This window comes from Musca autumnalis, unplaced genomic scaffold (assembly GCF_047663935.1).
Source record: "Musca autumnalis isolate F117 unplaced genomic scaffold, ASM4766393v1 scaffold_3, whole genome shotgun sequence".
Lineage (NCBI taxonomy): Eukaryota > Metazoa > Arthropoda > Insecta > Diptera > Muscidae > Musca > Musca autumnalis.
In genome coordinates this window covers 250,837,017-250,864,031 of record NW_027411866.1, presented here as the reverse complement: position 1 = coordinate 250,864,031, position 27,015 = coordinate 250,837,017, and the positions used below count along the sequence as shown (strand labels likewise).

At 33.2% G+C, this 27,015-nt stretch overlaps 1 protein-coding gene and 1 long non-coding RNA gene across 3 annotated transcripts in view; one reads left to right on the top strand and one right to left on the bottom strand.

The window, feature by feature from the left end:
* The window catches only part of LOC141399320 (uncharacterized), a 51,503-nt gene extending 47,267 nt beyond the window's left edge, over positions 1 to 4,236 (top strand). The window contains exons 6-7 of the mRNA XM_073977826.1: positions 2,009 to 2,232; positions 2,330 to 4,236. Of these exons, the coding sequence (XP_073833927.1) occupies positions 2,009 to 2,232; positions 2,330 to 4,042 (1,937 nt within the window). The 3' untranslated portion in view covers positions 4,043 to 4,236. The remainder of the gene's footprint in view (positions 1 to 2,008; positions 2,233 to 2,329) is intronic.
* A 13,703-nt stretch (positions 4,237 to 17,939) lies between these two features.
* On the bottom strand, positions 17,940 to 24,768 carry LOC141397380 (uncharacterized). Of its 2 annotated transcripts, XR_012411386.1 has the most exons (5): positions 24,465 to 24,768; positions 23,935 to 24,402; positions 23,436 to 23,859; positions 23,196 to 23,320; positions 17,942 to 17,988 (listed from the first exon to the last, which is right to left on the bottom strand). It is a non-coding gene; the product is annotated as an uncharacterized lncRNA (long non-coding RNA). The 2 variants fall into 2 exon arrangements; XR_012411385.1 differs by having other exon boundaries at positions 17,940 to 17,988; positions 23,436 to 24,402.
* Between the last annotated feature and the right edge of the window lie 2,247 nt (positions 24,769 to 27,015).

Sequence of the window (27,015 nt, the reverse complement as noted above, 5' to 3'; positions counted from 1 at the left end):
GGTAAAGGGTTACCATACGCCTCACCTCTCTCTCCATCAAACTGACAATTGCCGCAAGGAAAATGGCCTAATGTAAATTGGGACTTAGTGAAACAGGCCATAAGTTTGGACAAAATATGACGAAAGCCAATATGACCCCATCGGATGATCAGTTCGGGAGTTATAGTGCTCTCCAGCGACTACATATGGTGCTATGGGGTTTTTACACCTTTCGGGCAGTTTTATGAAGAATAATGGACTTGCCCCAGAAAAAGCTTGAGGCAGCGAATGCATGTTGCGTCAACAGAAATAAAAGTGATTGGAGAGCAGGTCTTAACGTGAACTTATCCGAAATTTTGTGTGGGTACGCAAAGGAGTGGACTAATATAATCCATATTCAAAACTGATATACATCTGGTAGATATATTCGGGTGTGTAATGTATGGACTATATCGTTCACTCGAGCATTTTCGAACTTTTGTGGAGGAGGTACCGGAAAGAGTGGACCGATATAGCCCATCTTCGAACTTAAACTAAGTTTGGGAAAAATATTACGAAAGCCAAATTTTGGACCGAATCGGTTGATCCATTCGAGAGTTATACGGACGTACGGAGTTAGACGGACGGACATTGCTCAATCGACTCCAAATTGACTGAAACACATTTCGTCCAAACATACTTGGGCTCTAAAACCATTATTTCGATGAGGCACATTTTGCCCGTATGAAAGTGTATATACCCTCGTTGGCATAAATGCTGAGGGTATAAAAATGTGCCTCATTTGATAAGACAAAATCCATTTCATACTTTGCACCTTGTAATATTCTGTTCAAACTTGTTAATATCAAGTTGAAAGTTGCTCCACATCAGTCCATTCCCTGGGTATATTTTTTTTTTTTTTTTTTTTGCAAAAAAGTTACGCGAATATTTCTTACAGACATATATCAGTTTCAAATATTGAGTACATCGGTTCACTACTTCTGACACTACCCACACAAAATGTCTAGAATTTGGGAAATTTGTTTTGCAGCTAGTCGTCCTCGCGTCCCCTATAACAGCGCTACAATTTTTTCGCAGCCAAATCCCAATAATGGCCCAAATGCTTAAATAACGTTCGAATTAAATATCCGATTCAGCCAAAAGTTTCAACATAGTACATTTTTTTTTCAAACGTACATCAAGTTCCAAACAGATTTTTTGGATATGTCCCCAAAACTCAACATTTTTGCTTTAGTGAAGTTTCATAATGGCCCAAAACTCTAAAAACTGCCGCGGCGACCAACAAAAATGCCTGGTGTCCACGATAACTTTTGAAAGAAACGACTGTCATTGGTTCAATCCCAAGGCAGAGGGTTCTTTCTTACCGGATTGAACCGGAACTATAGTGTTTCGGCCAGCGGCTGCCAACCCAACATTAAACCTATGCTTCTACTTAGGTTTAAATGCTGCTACAACAACAACTGTCACTGGTTCAACCTTTGCAAATCGTAATATTCTTTCAAACATAAATTAAGTCCCAAAATGACAACTCCTTCCATTTCCTACACACAGATTTTTTTTGCAAAATTTTGTATTTATTCTATTAATATATCAAAAGTGTTGGGGGAAATGGATTTAGGTTGTGTAGCCGGTATTCAATTTGTCCATGGAAGAAAATCTTTATTGAGCATTCAGCTACCAAGAATTTTTGCTGATTTTTTTTAGAAAATCTAAATTTTCATCCGAATTTTCTTCCGAATTCGTCGGGAAACTTCAATATTTTTTTAGAATTTCCTTAGAAAAACTTTCAGATTGTCACCGAAATCGTCCATACAACTTTCGTACGAATTCGGCATCAGAATCCGAAATTTGTTCAGAGATTCTGACCGAATTGGGAAAAAAGTATTAGCTGGGTAGTTTCGCAGCTCATCAGGCATATCGGTTGTGGTATGAAGTGGCTTCTCTTGGCAACCTACATTCTCTGTTTCCTATATTTTTTACCTGTTTCTCCTTCAGTGGTGTTGTAAATTTTACCCTTACTTCTTTTCAGATTGTAATCAAGAACTGTTTTATCATGCGAATCTATTGGAACATCATTTGGCTATGGTTCATAATATCAGCATAAACAAACCTTTGGAATATTATTCATGCATCTACTGCACTTCATGTGTACATCAAGATAAAGACATATTAAGACAGCATTTGGCTCTTCAACATCCGGAGGAATTTCCATTTATTTGTGATCATAACGAACTGGTTGTAAATCTCAATGATGTAAGTATTTTTTTCTGTTTTTGGCAGTATATTTTGGGGCCGTAATTTCTTTACCGAAATTTATATGCGATATCTAACTCATTTCTTCTTCTTTTAGGATATTGTGGATAATTTAAGAACCATAAATCTCAATGAAGATGTTCAAGTTATTGATATTAATAAAGCATCACAAAACTCTCAAGTTGATGTTAAACCAAATGCCGAGGAGCTATTGAAACTTCAAGAAGAAAACCTGAAAATACGCCTACTAAAATTGACACGTAACACTGGTGTTGCTCCAGACTGTCTCTACCATTGTTCGATAGAAACGTGTGGTCGTTTCTTTTCAAACTATGATCTTTGGATAAGACATATGCGTCTGAGACACATGTGTTTGGAATGTCTGTGTCCACATTGTTCAAATGGCAAAAATTCGCCTATGAGATCTTTGAGTGATTTCAAGTACCATTTTGAAGAGCATCGTCGCCATACCTTTGTGTGCTATAACTGTCCTTTAACATTTGCTGGCCATCAAGGATTAGAGGAGCATGTACAAGAGCAACACAATAATTTGGGTGAAATGCGTTTTGAAAAGATAGCCTTCAATTTTAATTACTCTTACCATATTGCAATACAAAAGAACCTGGTATTGGAACGTTCTGAATTTATTGCAAATTGTCTTAGCCGCCTGGAAGATTACATAAAGGTAGCTGAATTAAATGAATCAAAGAAATTGAAATGTAATTGGTCAATTGATTGCCATCAGCAAACCGTGTTATCCTGGCTGCATGAATGTGGAGTTTGTTTGCCCCCTCATGGCAACTTAAGTATATGTGGAGTGTGTTGTAAGACCTTTTATCATAGCCACGAATTACGAACACACACAAAAGCCAATCACGCTAATCGTGATGTCCATATTACAAATATTACCTGCCAAAAAGAAAATAAGAAATTCTATCACAACCTAGCCCTAGTGTTTGCCGATAATCACATAACGTTTTCTACCATGCGTAATTGTTTCTGTTGCGAAGAACAAAATATGGATCCTCTACTTTTTAGTCTACATCTCAAAAATTATCACAAACTTGTTTTAAATTACTATTGTGAATGCTGTGACAAACCATTAGAGTCCATAAAACATGCAGCGGGACACTTCCAGCAAAATCACCAGAATGACAAAATTAGAATTCGTTGTGTATTATCTTCAGCATACGAAGTAAATATCATTTCTATAAGAGATTTTAAAGTACACATAGCAAATCATCACCATAGAGAAGTTGCAGACAGTATTGTTGTAAAAGAGGAAAAACCTGATGATGGCTATGAAGCTGACAATAGTCATACGGATGTAATGCTGTTGGACGAAGATGATGTCATCATAGAAAGTTATGAAAAGCATTTAAAAAATGTTGAAAACAGCAAAGAAAAACCAAGATTAAAATGCATTGCAATGGAAAATTTACTCATTCAAACAACTGAAAAGTCGCCACCGCAACAGGAATGGACATCATGTTCGCCGAAAATATTCGAGGAAACATCGGATATTTTAAACAAAACTGCAGACACAAAAGAAGCAATGTTATATCAACACTATTCTACATTTGTACAACCACAATTATACACAACATTACCTTCAACCACAACAGCAACAATACTACCTACTTTTGTGTCCCATGTACCTCAGCAACAAGTTATTCCAACTAATGTTTTAATGACAACTCTAAATAATAGCATATTAACAACTAGTATACCTCATAGTATTCCCCCAACAATAACATACTCATACCCGCCACACAACACTTCAAATGCTTTACCTCCTTTTTGGCCATAAGGATTAGATTTGTAGACATTGGTTAAACCATAAGATTTATTGCTTTTATACCTCCCCCTCACATAAAATGTATTGTAATAAAAACAATATTTCGAAATGAAATAATTTTCATATTGAAAATATCAAATTATTTTAATTAACAAGAAAGAAAAATGAATTTCAAAAATAAATTATTTTTTTCGTTTTTAAACATATCAAACTTAAGTTTTTTAATCTTATTACTTCAGTAGTGCCATTCGCTCTCTAACTCATTTTTTGAGTTATCGACAAAAAGCGGTAAAAGCTGATTAAGCATATATACAGTGACACTGCCTTATTAGAGATTACGTAGAGCATATACGCTTCTCTAAATAAGCCTTTTTGGATTTCATCACATATTAAACAAGTCAAAAATTCTCAAACCCTCAAACTTGGATTTTTAAAAACACTTTTGAGCTTTAATCCAAATCCGTCCTTTTATGGGCAAGTCCAAGGCAAGTGCTCATCTATGCATCTTTATTGTGTTGGATTTGTACTAACACCGGAATACAGTCTCACGGTGCTGGTCAAGTATTAAGGAAATTACAGTCCTTGCCTCTGAACATTGTAATGTTCATTTTCGACCGACATCCAGTTCATGTACAATTTTTACATCAACATTATGATTATAATGGGCTAAACCGTTTGAGCTTCCCTTAAAATTCAGACGATAATATTTTCTGTCTGCTCGACATTACCCACTTGCTAACCCAACCTTTACACATGCCAGTGACAGTTCGAAAAATTCAATACATACACAATATTTTACTACCACAATTACATTTTTTGAATTGTCGACTCCACTGGCACTAGATTTTTCATGCCAGCAAAATTTTGAGCTGGCTGCCAATGATATGTCGAAAATGAAAAAAGAGTTGCCGAGACTATTTTTTAATCCATGTACATTTTTGTTTCTTTTAAGAATGCAAAGATTTAATGCATATTTTCAAAAAGATTAAGAAACACCAATAATACGTCTTGGAAGCTGCAATATATTAGTGGTTAGTAAAGACATAATTTTGATGTTTTTCATGCAAATATAGGTTGATAAATAATTTCCCCTCTGGGATTATACAATATTGAAAAGGCGGCAATACCAGATTCATTATGTTTATGATTGAAAACAATCTTTTTAAAATGAAATAAAATAAAAAGTAATAAAATATGTTGTGAATTGTGTTTTAAATCTGAAATATAATGCAATTTTGTGTGTGATATGCGGCTTAAAATAATTTTGGAATTGAACTTGCACTGGCATGTGTAAACACACAAGAAAACTGCATGCCAGTCGAACACTTTTTCGGCATTTTCGAGTATAATACATGTACTCAATTGGCACCAATTTACTGGCATGTGTAACGGAAGTGTAATAAATATAATACATTATTTTTTGAAAGTATGTCCCAATTTACATTAGGCGAGTTTACTTGCGGCAATTGTCAGTTTGTGGGTGAGAGAGGGTGTTGAGAGGCAAAGGGTTACCATATACCTCACCTCTCTCTCCATCAAACTGACAATTGCCGCAAGTAAACTCGCCTAATGTAAATTGGGACTAAGCTTTTTATGAAAATCCGGCTGGGCCCGCACTCATTTTAAAAATATTCAAATCTGCATCCCATTTGGATGATGATGAGAAATTATATTCTCAATTGACTAAAACATTATTTACACCCAGTTATTATAAATCCTATGGCTACTTAAATAAACCTGTGGAAAGAGTGCAAGCACTTTTCAATAGAAATGTACTTGCTGCCCTGAATACAGATTTATTTTCAGAAGTAGAGAAAAACGTGCTAGTGGCGACCAACAAAATTTATACTGGAATAACTCCAATAGTAGAACTTTGTTCCAATCACGTTAATGTAGATAATAGATATGAGGTGTGCGCAGTCGCGAATAGATCTATAAGTTTCCTACAGTTTGTTGAGTGCGGCGACATACCTTCCATACTTCAACCATCATTATCAACACTGTCATCTGTGTTGATAGAGCATGGGCATATTTTGCAAAAGGTATGTCTGAATGATGGCCTAGAAAACGTTGTCGAAGACCGTCTTTTCACGATCTTATTAGTATTAAGTCAAGGGCCCGTTCTTACATCTTGTCTTTAAAGTCCATTTTTGTTATACCTTACTTTAAGAAAAGTAAGTAATAAAGTTCGCATTACAAGGGATTTGTTATTACATCTTTCATTTAAATTTGCTGACAATTTTTCTTGCTTTTGGTGCAGCATACTCTCGGGCGCAGTTTAAATTTTAAACGGAACACAAAGTTCCTTTTAATTTGTCTGACACTTATTACACTGTGCAACAAGGTTTCTGTGCGGTGGAAAATTCGTTTTGGAGATGAAAGCCCTGAGTGAGTATATTAAGAACCCAAAAGGAAATTTTTCCCATAGGTCAAGTTTCTGAAAGTACCACAAGATGAGATTTAACAGCATCCAAATATTCCACAAAATATTGCTCAGAGAATTTTAGGGAGGGTTCTCATTGACAACTAATCGATATTGTCACGTTTTCATTGTGCTTTTTGACATTTACCCGGTTTTTGTTCAGAAAAAACCTATATTTTGTTTTTCTGTATATTCGTTATTTGTTATGGATTGGTAGGTAGACATACCCATTGGTTATCGCTTATATTGACCTCTGGGATGTATCTGAAATATTTACCATATATAGCTCCCGATATGCTAAACACGTTAATGTGAAATTTTCTTGGAGAATAGATCCGGTTATCTAATTTTTGAACCGGATATAGCGATATAAAACCCGGATTTTGTACCGATTTTAAGTAACCGATTAAGGTTATATGTATACCATTAGAAAGCTAATAAAATTGCCAATCAGAGAAAAGTTTGACCTATGGCATAACTGTCCTTCCGGGTTCATAATATTAACATCATCCACTTTCATCAGCAAAAAGAATATTTAACCCACCAAGCTTTGATCTTCATATTTACGCGCAGTGACATTTTTCCTTAAAAACGGTTCAAGAATACGGGTTTTTTGTCTTAGCACCGAACTCAGGTAAGATGCTGTCAAAAAATTTATTTTCTCTGATTGGCAATTTTATTAGCTTTCTAATGGTATACATATAACCTTAATCGGTACAAAATCCGGGTTTTATATCGCTCTATCCGGTTCAAAATATTAGATAACCGGATCTATTCTCCAAGAAAATTTGTCATTAACGTGTTTAGCATATCGGGAGCTATATATGGTAAATATTTCAGATACATCCCAGATGTCAATATAAGCGATAACCAATGGGTATGTCTACCTACCAATCCATAAAAATAACGAATATACAGAAAAACAAAACATAGGTTTTTTCTGAACAAAAACTGGGTAAATGTCAAAAAGCACAATGAAAACGTGACAATATCGATTAGTTGTCAATGAGAACCCTCCCAAAAATTCTCTGAGCAATATTTTGTGGAATATTTGGATGCTGTTAAATCTCATCTTGTGGTACTTTTACTACGGTTCAAGAAAAAAAGGACGAAAAGGACATGAAAGGAATCGAGTTAGAAGAATGAAAATTTCTACAAAAAGATTCGCCATTCGATTTCACTGAAGACATGTAATCTCAAAACGAAGCTACAATAACGGCAAACAGAGATATAAAGCTATTTTCTCAAGCAGGATAGGCGAAAATTCAAAAAATTCATCGCGCGATATCTCAGAAGCTTGACCTATGGGAAAAAATTTACTTTTGGGTTCTTAATATACTCACTAAGGGCTTTCATCTCCAAAAGGAATTTTCCACCGCACAGACCTTGAGTTCCAATTTGTGGCACAGTGTTATTAGAGGAAACATGTAAGAACAAAAAATGGGTTATCTGACCGATACCGGCCAGTATTTAACTACAGAAAGGATGTAATAACGGGCCAAGGTCTGATTGTGTGGTTACCCTAACCGCATCCCTTGACCGAAAACTATTTTGGTCGGAGAAATGTTTTAAAACCTACAGTGAGTGTCAAAAATATTCGGTTTTTTATTTTACCGACAATAACACCGCAGTATTTTAGAAGCCCATATCCAAAATATCAAATACTTAAACAAATGTTGGTCCTATAGCAATTAAAAAATGTACGTAACATGGATCCATAGCAACCCTATAAGCGAGAATAACAAAGAAAACGTTGTTAACCCTGTTTTCTATACGTCAAAAATATTCAGTTTTTGTAACTTTTGTTAAATATTTTTGCAAAAAAACAGGTCATTATCGAACTTTTTCTGCAATATTAGTATACATTTTAATAATTTCGAACAGAATCTTTGTTCCTGTGTGCAAAAATATTATATTTTATAGCAAATTATAAAAATTTAGCGCTAAGGAAAAACGCTATCATAGAAAAGAGAAAACTGGTTACATTTCATTATATAAACAGCACAAATAAAAGGAAATTTTGATTATTTTTTAATATTTAGTCGAATATAGTTGAAATAATACGCAAAAGTCACGAAAATATAGAAATAATAGATTTCGTGAAACACATAAGGCAGCCAAGGACTGCGAGGGAAGGTAGAGTAATCTCCTGAAATATTATGGCTAAACCTCCTTTAATTTTCTTGAAATTGGTCACCGAGTCCTCAATGACTTTCAGAAGATTGAAAATATGCACTTACATTCCAAAAAATCGTAAGGATAAAGCCTTTCATGGCCTTGTAACACATCACAAACCATCGGCTTATTTACATAACCAAAAATCTAGTTCAAGTTTCGCCTTTATGTACCTTCAAAACTTGATGTACATCAGAAACTTGGTGAAATGGATTTAATTTTGAATGCCTAAGCAGGAAAATCAGTATACCACCAAATTTCCGGCCTTTCTGTGTACTTCAACACAAAAAGTACAAAGGAGCTTTTAGGAGACATGTATCTATCAATATCTTATAATGTGTTACAAGACCATGAAAGGCTTTATCCTTACGATTTTTCAGAAATGTAAGTGCACATTTTCTATCTTCTGAAAGTCATTTAGGGCTGGGTGACCAATTTCAAGAAAATTAAGGGAGGTTTAGTCGTAATATTTCAGGAGATTCCTCTACCTTCCCTCGCGGTCCTTGGTCTTGGCTGCCTTATGTGTTTCACGAAATCTATTATTTCTATATTTTCGTGACTTTTGCACATTATTTCAACTATATTCGACTAAATATTCAAAAATCAGCAAAATTTCCTTCTATTTCTGCTGTTTTTATAATGAAATATAACCAGTTTTCACTTTTCTATGATAGCGTTTTTCCTTAGTGCAAAATTTTATTAATTTTCTATAAAATATAATATTTTTCACACAGGAACAAAGATTATGTTCATAATTATTAAAATGTATACTAATATTGCAGAAAAAGTTCGATAATGACATGTTTTTTGCCAAAATATTTAACAAAAGTTACAAAAACCGAATATTTTTGACGCATAGAAAACAGGGTTAACAACGTTTTCTTTGTTATTCTCGCTTATAGGGTTGCCATGGATCCATGTTACGCACATTTTTTTAATTGCTATAGGACCAACATTTTTTTAAGTATTTGGTTTTTTGTATATTGGATATGGGCTTCTAAAATACTGAGGTGTTATTATTGGTAAAATAAAAAACCGAATATTTTTGACACTCACTGTAATGTTTTTTCGCATCGTAGAACAAGAAAAGGTAGCAGCAATACCCAGCTGACTGAACTGGGTTGTAGTGTTAGTGTCAAATTCCATTCGACATTTTATGTATTTATTTCTATGTTCGATGTATATTAGGGATATATATTTTTGAAGAACAAATTTATTCATCAGAAAAAAAAAACTATTTCCCATAAAGACGGCTTCATATCATTGACATGTAACCTCCTCCAGGTCCGAACGACATGCCGCACACTAAAACATCGCTTATAGAGGCGGTACAATATTTGTTAATATGTGTGGTATTTTGTTAAACTTGAAAAGAATAAAGCCCTAATAAACATGTGCTTTTTTGTTTTCAAAAGCAAATGATTGAAACATCTTCTCTTTTTTCAATTAATTACCAGCGACCCGAAACATTTTTGCAAGTATTCTACTTTCTGCGAGAAATGATGCATTTAGTGGAATGATATGGAAACATTCAAATTGAAAATCTAACGAGTTTTCATTCATGTTTTCCAAAATATTCAATCAAAGCTCTGTTCCAGAACTAAAAAGTTTTTACAATTTTTACCACTTTTACACATTTTGCGTTCCCGTACACAAAATTTATATGAAAATCGTTTACGACTTTTACAACTTTTACGACTTTTACTACTTTATAAAGTACGGGAACAGGCCACAAATGTGAAAAAATATTAGTTTTTTAATTCCAATAATTTATAGACATTTCCTTGTTTTGTTTACATTTACGTTGACACTAAGGTTTACAAACAAAAACAAATTCCTTTGTGGTTGTTGTTCGAGTTGTATTTGTTGTAGTATTAACTTTACCTTGTATTTGTTCTACCATGGTTTTTTCGCAAAAGCAATCACTTTTGACGTCATCATTTTATCATAGTTACAAGACACACGTAATATCATGTTCACACGAGCGTTTCAATTACGTTGTTCGCCTGTCGAACGACGTACACGAATTAACCCGTTTCCACGACACCATTCGTAATTAACAGAAACATAAACAAAATTTCCTTCATATTTGTTTCCTTGTTTTCACGAAAATTTGATCCGAAAACACATAAAATATACATTAAATGAATAGGAAAAACAGTAGACTTTCCTTCAAATGTATCTTTTATATTTATCTACACACATTTCATTAATTTTTTCCATAAATTCTGAATAATTTTGTATTTTCAATATATTTTTCTATTTTCATAATTAAAGAGAGAGAGACATGTCAAAACAATGTTTGTGTATACAGACTTTCAGGTATTTGTTTCCTTTTTGTTTCTGATTTTTTACGCGATTTTGAACTAATGGACAAGAAATGTGTGTGGAATTAAGAAGGAAACACAACCATCTTCCTTCTGCATCTATATAAAACGTTTAGTTCATTAAGTTTCATTCATATTTTTCCTTTGTTCTAAAAGTTTTTGTGTTTTCAACAAATTTTTCAATTTTGAATTTAGACATGTCATAATTATTATTTTCGATAAATTCTCTCATTTGTTAGGGATGGGACATATTTTATCGTTGTTCGGAGAGTATTTCTACTTGAACAACATAGAAAAATCTTCGTTCGTTCTCAGAATTTTGTATGGGGAATCAAGTAATTTATTCGTATTTGAGGGTCGAACGACGAATAGAGAACGAACGACGTACCGTGGAAACGGGCTATTAGATACCTAAATTATTTGCTTTCATTAATGTCTAGCACAAGGCAAATTCATATAAGGTATATGCATGAATTACAACAACTAAAAAATTTACAAAAACAACATTATTGTTATTGAAAATTAATTGTCAAAGAAAATATTGAATAATAGGGTCGTTCCAAATTTTTTTTCAGGAAAAACATAAATACATTTTGAAAACCATCTAAAATAGAACAAATTTGAATCAAAATGTAAATATAACGCATTCACAACTCTCGTAGGCAATTTTTATTACACGTTTAAGACGAAAAGTAGTATTTTATGGTAGCAAATTTCAAGTTTCAAATTTCATGAGTAGACCCTATTACATTTTAAAAACTAAATTTACAAAAAAAGTAAGAATACAGCTGGTTGTCACTTCTACCTTCTATAAATATGCCTTGGTCTAGCACATGGCAGAACTACCAGGTAGTGGTATCACACCAGCTGATCGAATATGAAAAGTCAAATCCCTTTATAAAAAAAGTTTTGACATAACATATTCAAAATTTTACGAATGTACCATGGTCTAGCATACAAAAAATAAACTGTCTTCTTTAAGAGGAGAAATCTTATGGTCCGTTCTTACATCTTGTCTTTAAAGTCGATTTTTGTTATACATACCTTACTTTAAGAAAAGTAGGGAATAAAGTTAGCACTTCCAGAGATTTATTTATAGTACGGTTACATTAGAGTTTTTTTTTGCCGGGTTAACCCACTTCATGAGGATTTATTTGATATTTGCGCTATGGAATTGACATTTGAAACCCAAACCGACTGGGTTAATCCGGTTAAGTGTGAACGGGCTATTACATCTGCCATTTAAAATAAATGTTTTATTTTGTAAAAATATGGCAATATCAAGCAAAAAAGGCTGTACACATCAAATTTACTCAAATCTGATTGGATGATTTGGATTTGCTCTCATTTTTTTTTTTTTTTTTTTTTTTTTTTTGTAAAGCATACTCTCGGGCGCACTTTAATTTTTAAAAGGAGCACAGACCTACCTTTAGTTTATCTGACACTTATTATTAAAGGAAACATGTAAGAACAAAAAATTTGTTATTTGTGCGATAACGGCCAAAATTTAACTACCGAACGGATGTAATAATGGGCCTATGTGTTAAAAGCTTGCTGTCTCTCTTCTTTTGTACTAAATTGTGTTGTAAATATTGTAAATAGTTTTTGTATGTTAAATATTAACATTGCTGTTTTATTTCGTATTTTTTTATTTATTTGAATTATTTGTTGTTTATGTTGTTTTTACTTTTATTATAGATGGGGGTTACTAGGCGTTTACACCAGACAGTTTCCCTTCAAATACAACTCTGATTTACTAACACATACATACATTTGTCGGCTGTCTTCCAGCTGTCCATCATTTTTTCACAGACAGTCTGGTTAACAAATTTTTGAAATTTTTATGAAAAAGAAGTGAGAATAATTCAAATGTGCTGAAAACAAAAGAATATGCACAAAAACAAAACATGTGAACAGAAAACGAAAAGAAATCGATGATTTTCATTCATAATTTTACAACTGTTTTTTGCAGTTGTCTGGACGCCTACGTCACAAGGCAAGTTTTGGGTTTTTGACAATCAATACATGAACTCAACTGTCCTGTCATGTGTAAACGCAGGGTTATATGGGAAAGTGAAGCGAATACAAATTTGTACACATAGCCTCTCCTTTCCAAAGCGTCAACCACACCCACCCATGGTGGCCCCTGTTATCGCAAACGAGGCTCTGGCGAAGTGAAAAAAAGCGATACTAAATATAGATAGAACTTGATTACCAGGGAATTGATTAACTGGAATTTCAATTAAGAGTGCTTTTAAAATTCAAATTAAATAATCGATGTCTAACTGTAATAAGCAGTAGCAGTATTGAACAGTACAACAACTGACATTGACATTTCTTTCTTTTTAGGTGGCTACTCCACAAGTACAGCAACAATACGGCAACAGAGGTGGAAGCGAGTCGATTTTCGGTCGGCGGCGCGCCGCCGCTTCTCTTTTTTTTAGGTTTTAGCCGCCGATTACATCGGCTAAAAATCGCCGCCGTCAACTCGACTGGAGATGGCGCGCGTCTTTATATTTTAATCGATTTAATGGAAATAAACGCTGATTATCATTCTAGTTGTCAAAATGCATTATTGTAAATAAAGTCACATACAAAACGTAAACAAGAAATTCACAGTAATGCGTTATTGTTAACAAATTTTGACGTTTAGACTGATTTTGAGCAACTGATGTAACACCTTCTTACTCCGCCATGATTTACACCTACCGGCACAACTCAAATGACTGCTGAGCAATAAAACTTATCCGAAATAGCGGAAACTTTGTACATCGTCAAATTTCCAGAGTTCGCAAGGTATCTCATTCACAAAAGTTCAACATTTTTGCTTAAGTACATTTTAGAGACCACCGTGGTGCAATGGTATGCACGCCCGCCTTGCATGCTGAAGGTCGTGGGTTCAATTCCGCGGCCAAGCAACATCGAACAATTTTCAACGGTGGCAAAATACCCCTCAGTAATGTTGAGTATTCCAGCCATGTAAAACTTCTCTACAAGTGGTGTCTTAAGACACGCCGTTCGGACTCGGCGATAAACAGTAGGTCCCATATCATTGAATTAATATGAATCGGGGTGCACTCATTGATACGAGAGAAGTCTGCCTTGTCCCGTATGGGATGTTTGTGGAACAATTATTATTACATTATAGAGACATGTCTATGATCGCTTTTAAATATTTACAACGGGTTCGGGCGGTTCATATTACGACAGTATAATTTTTATCAGGTGTAAGTACATACTGACTGAGATAATTGCCATGTATAAATCCAACGGCCACCAGCCATGGCACTTAAAAAGGCTCTGCACATACGGCACATACGGACGGTCCATTGGTTGCCGCGTTACAACAACCACAGGAAAACTTCAAGAACAAACCTGGCATCACTTACACATTTTTCATGTGGTTGTTGTTTTTAACGCAGATTGCGACGCACAGCGGACCGTATGTGCCGAGACCTAAAGGGTGTCGTCGATTTGGTTCAAGCTTACTAACAATTTTACTATTTTTAAAATAAAAAAATGTTTAGATTCTTGGATAGTATATGTGACAGCCACTTTATACCTGCCTGGCTGTGAATTTTGTCCAACAGCTCTTGTCCATTCGTTAATTTGTTTTTTATTATTGTTGGCACACATTCGCCGGAGGCACAATCCAATGCTTAATTTCCACGGCATCCTTTTTAAAAAAACAGCCACTTTTGCTTCTTTTTTGGTAGCTTTTTATATTTCACAATATTTTTGTTTTGTTTTCCTTTTGCCGGCAGAAAAATGTAAATAAACATCTAATTTGACATATGTTCGATCACAGTACTGCCAAATGAATTTTTTTTTACCTGTGGTGAATATATGAACACATCAAATATTCTCACCACAGTTTGTATAATCGAACGATTTGTTTGACGGACAACATCGTACGACAAAAGACATGTATTTAAAGGATTGTTATATTTTACAAAATTTATGTTTAAACACATTAATTGTAAATACAATTAATTTATATTAAATATAAATTATCCTTTTCTTTAGATACACACGAATCGATGTTTGTGTATTACATTTTTATTCATAGTGGCAATACTAGCGCCCCCTGCACCTCATCCTTATGAACTACAACACAAAATTTAAGTTCCACCAGGGCTGCAAGGAAAATGAAATTTCAACTCTGAAAACTTCAACTCCATGAGGATTATAACCTTGGAAAATGTCACCTTGAAGTTTCGCCAATGAATTTATCCAATTCATTGTCAAAAAAGTTTCAAAGAGTTGAGGTGTCAAAAATACAATGTCACAAAATTTCAAATTAAATGTGTAACGAAAAAGTTAATCTTCTTTGTATGTATGATAATACATGTTGGTTCTTATAGTGTTTTAAATGTTAATTTCATATTTTTTTGTTAAATATCATTAGGAACCACACACACACACATACGTACATACGTCGATTTTCGTATTAATTTTTTTAAACACATCTTGTGTAAATTTTCTGCTCGGGTAAGCATAATTATTAAACCATTGGTTAAAGATATTGGCATATTGCTAAATATAACAATATCTTTTGTCATTAATACAGGATATTGTGTTAAAATACCCTTTTAAAACCACCAAAGGATTGCCTTGTTAACGCGCCAAATATATGAGTTCGCGACATCTACACAATATTCCGAGCAATTTTGGGGTTAGAAAACCTCACCTCTCACATAAAAGCAACCCCACAAAAATTACACCACATGGTTTGGAAAAGTGATGGATTACAAATTATAGAAGTGAGTACACAAACCTATGAAGATAAGGTATGAAAAAGTCAACAAATACGTGTAAATAAGCTGAATTCATAACAAAAAAGTAAAAAAAGAGTAAAATATTATAAATTGGAAACATAAATTGCATTGAGAACCCCTAAATATTCCAAGTGTTCACGCTTATTGTATTAAAATGTCTTCTTTACACGTGGTGTAAATGCACTATAACACATAACCTTAAAAATGCTAAAGCATAACTTTAGGCTCTAAAATTTATCTAGGCCTAAATGAATATTAGGGTTGAGCGACAAAAAAGATTTAAATTGAAAATTTGCACAAAAAATTAGAAAAATTGAATATAAATTATAAAAAAATACATATTTTCATACAGGTGTCAAAATACACATGTATGAACATGACATAACCCTAAAAAAAGAAAAATTTGTCAAAAAAGGAAAAAACTAAATAATGAAAAATACCTAAAGAAAGAAAATTAGTTGTAAATGTAAATAAACTATTAAGATAAATTAAATGTAAAAAAAGGACTTATAAGATAAACAGAAGTAAAAATTTAAAAGCAATTTAAAATTAAAAATACTTAAAATCGAATAAATATTTTATATCTAATATGCATGCATACAAAATATTAAAGAAATTATATATTTAACATTACTTTGTAAATTCACAAGAAAATCGATTTTTGAAAATTTATTTATTTGGCTTAAAAAAACATTATTGTATACGATTTATTGAAAAGTTAAATTATTAAAAATGTTAACATTTATAAATATAGAAAAATTGTCATGAGTGATATATTTTAAAGTAAAAATGTGTTAATTTATTAAAACAATGGGCTGAAAAGTTATCAGATAGTTTTGCATGCTTTTATGGGGTATTTCCAAATATATAATGTTTGGCAAGGAAATACCAAAGGATGACTGTAATACGTCATAAGGGGTGGGTAGCCAATGAGGTAAAGATCTAACCTCACATAAGATGGAAATCTGTCGAACATTGATTTGGAATTGGATGACCACAAGGTAATGTATTAGGGTACATCCGTCTGCAATATTGTTTTTTTGTGTCTTTAATTTCTGAAGTTTAAATTCCCGATAAAATATGAGAATATATGGTACACTATTTTAAATGGACAGTTTAGCGGAAAAAAGAACCTCCCCATTCCGGCGAGCTAAGCCGCAGCCTAACCACCTCAGTACCATTTCCGCCCCACTGACTGTCACATTTATGGCGCCCAACATTCGAGCTTTTTTTAATTTGATTTGTTTTGCAATAGCCCACACTCTACTATAGTTTATGTACGACGAATCGGTATCCCGAAAGGAACTTCAAGTATCCATGTCGCGTTGTACAGGTACGCGGACATATTCCATCTTAGAGTTACCTTTTGAGCAAAATGCTTACTACTATTGGAAAGGAAGCATATTTTAATGGCTATATAGCTGAATAGATATTTGTTCCTAACCGATAGTAATAATCATTGAACTCAAATTGGTACAATACAGTTAAAGATTTTCCCCCTAAAATGTACCACTAAACATACCTAAAAAGCCCACAATTAAAAATAACAACAACATTCAATTCCAATTAATGATATATTTTTATGTTTATTTAACTAATAAACAAATCTAAATATAAAAATAACAATTTATTTTCTTTTGCTATTTAGTTTTCTAATAAAAAAATTAGAGCCTTAAAAATAATAAAAAGAATACAAAAAATTGTTTATAGATTTCTACACATCGTAAATAAAAAAGCAACTGTCTGGTTAACACAATTCAGTCCAAATTACATATGAAAAGAAATATATACAAACAAAGAAAATTATAAAAAAATAAATATACAAAAATAGAAAATATAACAAATTAAAACATATTATTTTTAATATTGCAAAAATATATATTTATACTCAAAAAAATTATATAATAAATTATACTATAAAAGAAAATCAAATATACAAGAAAAATATATAAAATATTTAAATATTGTTATTAAAAATATATTATTAAAAATCATCTGAAAAACAGAATAGCCAATACCTATATAAAAAAATATCAATAAAACTTATTAATATCAAAATAAAAAAATAACAATATTAAATATATTATATACTTTTTTTTATCAATTAAAAATAATAATATTAAAAATAGTATTTATATATTTAATTAATTATTTAAGAAATTATAATATAAGAAAAAAATCATCTATAAATAATATATATAAAATATTTAAATATTGTTATAAAAAAATATACATCAGTAAAAACTATTCGTCCATCTGAAAAGAAACAAAAAAGAAAGAAATTATTATTAATATATATGAGAATATACCAAAAACTTATGGATATGAAAAATAACAATATTAAATATATTATATATCAATTAAAATAATTTATATTCAATATGAAACTTTAAAACTATATTCTCAATATAACCAATTTTAAAATCCTAAAACTCAAAATCTCATACCAATATAAAATTAAACAATTCGCTTTTTTCGTATAATTTGTCAAACCTACTTTTCCAATCGCACATAAAAATGTCTAGTAAGAATTCTAACACTGGGACTAGGTCTTCAAGCAGAATTGCAGGTAAAAATAACGCACCTGCAAGTGCCTCATATATTCCTCTTCCTAGCACTTCAAACGCTGCCCTAGCGAACAATAACAATGCCTCAAGTAGCCTTTCGTTAGAAAACAATACCATACAAAATCAACCCATTAATGCAGTAGTAAATACATCTGCACAGAGTGCAAATAGAACTCTTATTCAATCTGGTATTCCTCCATTAATGTCACTGCCAACTGGCTTACATACAACTTCATCACCAGAATCAATTTCTTCCTTACCGAGACCTGAATACAATAGCATAACAGCCGAACAAGTTAGAAGGGAATTTGAAAGAATGAACCAACAAGATTCACTACTTCCAACAGGCTCAAATCAACCGGCTTCCGACTTACCAGTTCCTAACACGGAACTCAATTTAAATGCTCCTATTAACAGTTCAAATGGACCGAGTTTAAGAGAATTTATTTCAGCATCAGTAAGGGTTGCACAATCTGACGCCATGAAAAATTTGGAAGACAGACTTGTCGCTATGATTCCACAAGCCGTTAGGCAAACTATCGATTCGATTAGAAACGATTCTTTAGATAATACTCAAGATCAAACACATGATTACCAAGAGCCAAGATCTAACGTACCAAATTCTAATCCTAATTACCAACAGCAACAACAACGAAACCAACAAAACATTCCATATCGGGGTCAACAACAATACTCCCAAAATATTAATCAAAATTTTGCAATGGGTTTCAAACCCATTACACCACTACAGCTACAGAAATGGGGCCTAAGATATGACGGTTCATCAAAGTCGATAAGCGTAGAAGAGTTCGTCTTCAGAGCCGAATCTCTCAGACTTGATTATGGTTGTCCATGGGACATTTTTATAAAAGGTTTCCATCACATGTTGACAGGCAGAGCATATGATTGGATCTGGCAATTCCGCCAGAAGAATCCTCTCTGCGAATGGGCTGTTTTGAAGTACCATTTCATTAAAAAGTTCCGGAATTTCGAGAGTGATTTCGAAATTCAACGGAAAATTATAGATCGTCGACAATTACCCTCAGAATCTGCCGATATGTACATCTCAGAAATTGTCAAGCTTCAAAATCAGATGAGAACTCCCATCCCTGATTTCGAAATTGTGTCAATAATCAAGGACAATTTGAAGGATGGATTAGTCCAACTAATCTATGCAAAAAATATTGACTCCATTGATGATTTAATAGAGGAATGTAAGCGAGCTGAGGTAACGCTATCCAAAAGACAAGCCTACCGACAACAGCACCAAAACAACTTCAGAAGAGTTCATGAAATTGATTTTGATCATGATGAAACCTTCAATGAAACCCCTGAAGTTGAGGCCCTACATAACCCAAAAGGTTTTACAAAACCAATAACATGTTGGAACTGTAAAACAGTGGGCCATACCTATATTGAATGTGATTTGGAACAGCGGAATATCTTCTGTTTCAAATGTGGGTTCGATGGCGTGACGTCACCGAAATGTCCCAAATGTGTGGGAAACCCACAAAAGAGCATGAGGACGACTGGGACCTCATGTTCACAAAAAGACATATCCCAGAATACCAAATAAACACAGATGTACAAAACAACCAAACAACAACCGTTTTACATACAGTAAAACAACATTCACCGGCTATGACAAACAAATTAAAAACCATTATCCCATATGAAGAGAGATTAGTGGCTTATAATAAAAAGAGAGAGGAGATTTTTAGAGATTTTCAGCCTGTAATGACCAAAAAGATAATCAAGGCAAGAAAAGGTTATAGGAATAGGAAAGCCGAGAGGAAAGAAATTGCTTCAGCTTGTCTTGAGGTTGACAATGACATTAGACCGTATATGAAAGTGAAACTAAATGGTTTCGACTTCACCGGTCTAATGGACAGCGGCGCTTCTATCAGCTGCCTTGGTCACAATTGCCTGGAAAATGCTGAAAGAATAAATGCCCAAATCATGAATTTTAAATCCAACATAAAGACAGCTGATGGCAAACAGCAACAAATTATTGGCAAAGTAAAGGTTAATGTACAATGTGGAACAAAAGTTAAGGAAATGACCTTTTATCTTGTTCCATCTCTAAAACAAACCCTAATCTTGGGATACGATTTTTGGAAGTCCATAAATTTAAAAATTTCTTTTGAACCAGATATTGGTGAACTGACCAGTGAGGTAGTTGATGATGAAAACGATAAAAAGACCCATGTATTATCTCATGAGCAAAGCGTTCTTTTGGAGAACGTAAAACTTGCCTTTCGTTGCTATAAGAAATATGGATTAGGTAAGACACATTTAGAACAGCACAGCATTGACATCGGGAATTCAGCACCCAAAAAGATGAGGTATTATCCTGTCAGTCCTGCTGTACAGAAGTTAATGAATGAGGAACTGGACCGTATGATAGAACTAGATGTGATTGAAGTCGCGAAAAATTCTGATTGGAACAATAGGGTTACCTTAGTGGTAAAACCCAACAAAAATCGACTATGTTTAGATGCAAGGGAACTAAATAAAGTTACACGCAAAGATGCGTACCCTTTACCTAACATAGATGGACTTCTAGCTCGACTTGGTGACACACACTATATTTCAGCCATAGATCTAAAGGACGCATTTTGGCAAATTCCGCTGGAGGAATCAAGTCGCCCCTTGACGGCATTCACAGTCCAAGGTAGACCTCACTACCAATTTAAGGTTATGCCTTTTGGACTGTGCAATGCTGCTCAGAGGATGTGCAGACTAATGGACAAAGTGATTCCTCCAGTGTTGAAAGACCGTGTATTTGTGTACCTGGACGATCTCTTGGTTGTGTCACAGAACTTTGAAGTCCATATGGAGATGTTGAAGATCGTAGGTGACAAATTAACCGAAGCTGGCCTCACAATTAACATGGAAAAATCTAAATTCTGCTATAAAGAATTGAGATATTTAGGTTATATTGTAGGCGCAGGTAAATTGAAGCCCGATCCAAGCAAAATAGAGGCAATCATGAATATAAAACCGCCCAAATCACAAAAAGATGTGAGAAAGTTTCTGGGTACTGTTGGCTGGTATCGCCGCTTTATTCATGATTTCTCAACATTAACTGCCGCACTAACAGATACACTAAAGAAAACGGCCAAATTCAGTATGACACCACAAGCTTTAGAGGCATTTGAAAAACTAAAGCATTGTCTTGTATCAAGTCCTGTACTTTCGAGTCCAGACTTCTCCAGACCTTTTTTCGTCCAATGCGACGCGTCGAACGTCGGAGTTGGCGCTGTTCTATTTCAAAAAGATGACGATGACGGTGAACACCCAATCGAATATTTCTCAAAGAAACTGAACAGCGCTCAACGGAATTACTCGACGACAGAAAAAGAGTGTCTAGCCGTTTTGCTTGCCATTGAACGATTTAGACAATATATTGAAATGATGGAATTCACCGTGATTACGGATCATTCTAGTCTTCAATGGTTGATGAAGCAAAAGGATTTGAACGGCAGATTAGCACGGTGGAGCCTGAAGCTTCAAGGCTACAAATTTAATATAGAGCATCGAAAAGGAACTAAAAATATTGTCCCGGACATGTTGTCTCGTTTGGACATGGAAGAAGTTTCCATTGATAATGCCTCTTTTATAAATTTAGATTCGGACGAATTCAAAGATCCAAAATATTTAACTCTAATTGAAACCGTCGAACAAAATCAAAATCGTTTGCCAGACTTGAAGGTTAAAGAAGGGATAGTTTATAAAAAAGTGAAGTTTAATCGTTCAGATGTGGAAAATGATGAAGAGTGTTGGAAAATCTGGCTCCCAGATACACTCACAAACGACATCATTAACAAAGTACATAACAATACCTGTCATAGTGGAATAATAAAAACGTTAAACAAAATTAGACAATATTTTTATTGGCCATCAATGGTCAATGAAATCAAGTCATTTGTAAACAACTGCAATATGTGCAAAGAGATAAAGCACCCAAAGCAGATTTTACGTCCACCTATGGGCAGCGAAGTTATAACCCAACGACCATTTCAGAAGATCTACATAGACTTCCTTGGGCCATATCCCCGATCGAAGTCTGGTAAAACTCATATTTTTATTGTTTTGGACCATAAAACTAAATTCGTCATTTTGAAATCAATGACTAAGGCGACTGTTGCACAAGTGAATAAATTCCTTGTGAATGAAATATTTTATAAATTTGGTGTACCTGAGTGCATACACTCAGATAATGGCAAACAATTTACATCAGAATCTTTCAAAGAGTTGTTGTCATTATTTGGGATAAAACATATACGTACTGCCATACATTCACCGCAGGCAAACGCGAGTGAACGCGTAAACCAAACGATTTTGAGTGGTATTCGCAGCTACCTGCAACAAGATCATTCCAAATGGGATGAAAATTTGCCAAAAATTGAGTGTGCCTTGAGGTCAACAATACATTCCTCAACAGGTACAACTCCTTATTTTGCTCTCACTGGTTATCACATGATAACACATGCTGACGTCTATAAAATCCTCCGTAAATTAAATGCCCTTGAAGATGGAGATTTAAATGTCCTACCTAAGTCTGACCAAATGCAAATTTTGCACAAAAAGATCGACAAAAGAATACATGAGGCTTATGAGAGAAATAAATCGACATACAACAAAAGGTGTAGAATTGTATCCTTCAAGCCTGGACAAGAAGTATACAGAAAAAATTTTGTTCAGAGCGATTTCTCAAAAGGAATTAATGCTAAACTATGTAAACCTTGGCTGAAATGCCGAGTTAGAAGAGCACTGGGAAATTGCCAATATGAAATCGAAAATTTAAAAGGAAATTTAATTGGCATCATTCATGCCCAACACCTCAAACAATGACACAAATTAATAAAAAAAAAAAAATATACAATTTCTCACCATGTATATGATATGCAGCTTTGTTGACGTTGATGATGAAATTTAATTATGTCCTTACTTAATTTGTACAAATCCACATTTAGTATGTCATCTGCTTTCGTTGTTTATCAACAGTGTCATGTAACCTGAAACAGTAACAAAAAATGAACATTAATAAAATTATCAAAGACCAAAATTTACCTGTAAAGAAACAAAAAACAGATTAGTATCATAATGGCACAAATTTTACTCACAACTTACCTCTTTTATTACTGCAGATTTCATTTTTACAAATGTGTACTGAAATGTCATACTTGTATTGCACACATATTCGAAAGTGCAGGTAATTAAACAGCCAAAATACATCACGGCCAGCTCACAATCATACGAAACAACAACAACATTTATGGCCAACAGCTCCTGGGTATTACATCCTCATATTTGCGTCCTAACGAAATGGTAATTACGGCCCAGATATGCCTGAAAAGAAAAACAATATTTTTATTAGAATACGTTCTTTAAAATGTTGTAGAATTGGAAATATACTTTCCTGTTTACAAGCAATAGCAATAACACAGTATATTCTGATCGTTTTATAGTCCAAATGTGTATGTGTTTTGTATCCATTATGCTAAAACACCACTATGTTACATATTCACATAGGATATTTCCATACACACATTGTCTTGAAATGTAGTAATCTTAATAGAACCATCGGTGTTCTTTTCCAATATTTGCATTCAATGATGTATATACATACATTTCAATTCAGCTAATTTATATGTTGGAGTTATGGACGATGTACAATTATTCCTTTAACGCATTTGCTCTAACAGCACACAACAAAAAAATTAACACCCACATTCAGCAATTAACCTGTAAAAGAAATAACAATGGTTAGAATTTGCCATAAAAAATAAGTAGATTGGAAGAATACTTTCCGATTAGGAATTCCAAGTACAATGTTGCAATTCTTCTATTGTAAACAAACGCTGATTGTTGGCGGAGATAATGATCACATTATAAATTGTTCCCTTGTTTGTTTACATTGCCTGTATGTGCTCAACCTCTTCTGCAAATCTTCTTGTATACACACTAAAGCAACAGGTAACAATGTGCAACAGATTGGAAAACACTTTTGCTGCAAATTCACATTATCCACATTGTCATATTTAACACCTATTTGTGCCTGTAGTAAGGAAACCATGACCAGCAAATAACTTGGTACCTGCAAACAAATAGAAGACAAATATCAGTATAATGAAACAAGGGAATAATGTTAATACTTACACACAAATAATCTGATTCCCAAATCTTTTTGTTCCTCAGGATACACAAAAAGAATTGGCTTTGTGACAGCCACTTTATACCTGCCTGGCTGTGAATTTTGTCCAACAGCTCTTGTCCATTCGTTAATTTGTTTTTTATTATTGTTGGCACACATTCGCCGGAGGCACAATCCAATGCTTAATTTCCACGGCATCCTTTTTAAAAAAACAGCCACTTTTGCTTCTTTTTTGGTAGCTTTTTATATTTCACAATATTTTTGTTTTGTTTTCCTTTTGCCGGCAGAAAAATGTAAATAAACATCTAATTTGACATATGTTCGATCACAGTACTGCCAAATGAATTTTTTTTTACCTGTGGTGAATATATGAACACATCAAATATTCTCACCACAGTTTGTATAATCGAACGATTTGTTTGACGGACAACATCGTACGACAAAAGACATGTATTTAAAGGATTGTTATATTTTACAAAATTTATGTTTAAACACATTAATTGTAAATACAATTAATTTATATTAAATATAAATTATCCTTTTCTTTAGATACACACGAATCGATGTTTGTGTATTACATTTTTATTCATAGTGGCAATACTAGCGCCCCCTGCACCTCATCCTTATGAACTACAACACAAAATTTAAGTTCCACCAGGGCTGCAAGGAAAATGAAATTTCAACTCTGAAAACTTCAACTCCATGAGGATTATAACCTTGGAAAATGTCACCTTGAAGTTTCGCCAATGAATTTATCCAATTCATTGTCAAAAAAGTTTCAAAGAGTTGAGGTGTCAAAAATACAATGTCACAAAATTTCAAATTAAATGTGTAACGAAAAAGTTAATCTTCTTTGTATGTATGATAATACATGTTGGTTCTTATAGTGTTTTAAATGTTAATTTCATATTTTTTTGTTAAATATCATTAGGAACCACACACACACACATACGTACATACGTCGATTTTCGTATTAATTTTTTTAAACACATCTTGTGTAAATTTTCTGCTCGGGTAAGCATAATTATTAAACCATTGGTTAAAGATATTGGCATATTGCTAAATATAACAATATCTTTTGTCATTAATACAGGATATTGTGTTAAAATACCCTTTTAAAACCACCAAAGGATTGCCTTGTTAACGCGCCAAATATATGAGTTCGCGACATCTACACAATATTCCGAGCAATTTTGGGGTTAGAAAACCTCACCTCTCACATAAAAGCAACCCCACAAAAATTACACCACATGGTTTGGAAAAGTGATGGATTACAAATTATAGAAGTGAGTACACAAACCTATGAAGATAAGGTATGAAAAAGTCAACAAATACGTGTAAATAAGCTGAATTCATAACAAAAAAGTAAAAAAAGAGTAAAATATTATAAATTGGAAACATAAATTGCATTGAGAACCCCTAAATATTCCAAGTGTTCACGCTTATTGTATTAAAATGTCTTCTTTACACGTGGTGTAAATGCACTATAACACATAACCTTAAAAATGCTAAAGCATAACTTTAGGCTCTAAAATTTATCTAGGCCTAAATGAATATTAGGGTTGAGCGACAAAAAAGATTTAAATTGAAAATTTGCACAAAAAATTAGAAAAATTGAATATAAATTATAAAAAAATACATATTTTCATACAGGTGTCAAAATACACATGTATGAACATGACATAACCCTAAAAAAAGAAAAATTTGTCAAAAAAGGAAAAAACTAAATAATGAAAAATACCTAAAGAAAGAAAATTAGTTGTAAATGTAAATAAACTATTAAGATAAATTAAATGTAAAAAAAGGACTTATAAGATAAACAGAAGTAAAAATTTAAAAGCAATTTAAAATTAAAAATACTTAAAATCGAATAAATATTTTATATCTAATATGCATGCATACAAAATATTAAAGAAATTATATATTTAACATTACTTTGTAAATTCACAAGAAAATCGATTTTTGAAAATTTATTTATTTGGCTTAAAAAAACATTATTGTATACGATTTATTGAAAAGTTAAATTATTAAAAATGTTAACATTTATAAATATAGAAAAATTGTCATGAGTGATATATTTTAAAGTAAAAATGTGTTAATTTATTAAAACAATGGGCTGAAAAGTTATCAGATAGTTTTGCATGCTTTTATGGGGTATTTCCAAATATATAATGTTTGGCAAGGAAATACCAAAGGATGACTGTAATACGTCATAAGGGGTGGGTAGCCAATGAGGTAAAGATCTAACCTCACATAAGATGGAAATCTGTCGAACATTGATTTGGAATTGGATGACCACAAGGTAATGTATTAGGGTACATCCGTCTGCAATATTGTTTTTTTGTGTCTTTAATTTCTGAAGTTTAAATTCCCGATAAAATATGAGAATATATGGTACACTATTTTAAATGGACAGTTTAGCGGAAAAAAGAACCTCCCCATTCCGGCGAGCTAAGCCGCAGCCTAACCACCTCAGTACCATTTCCGCCCCACTGACTGTCACATATAACAACAACATAAGGAATATTTCCACTCACGATCTCTCAAAAACCCACT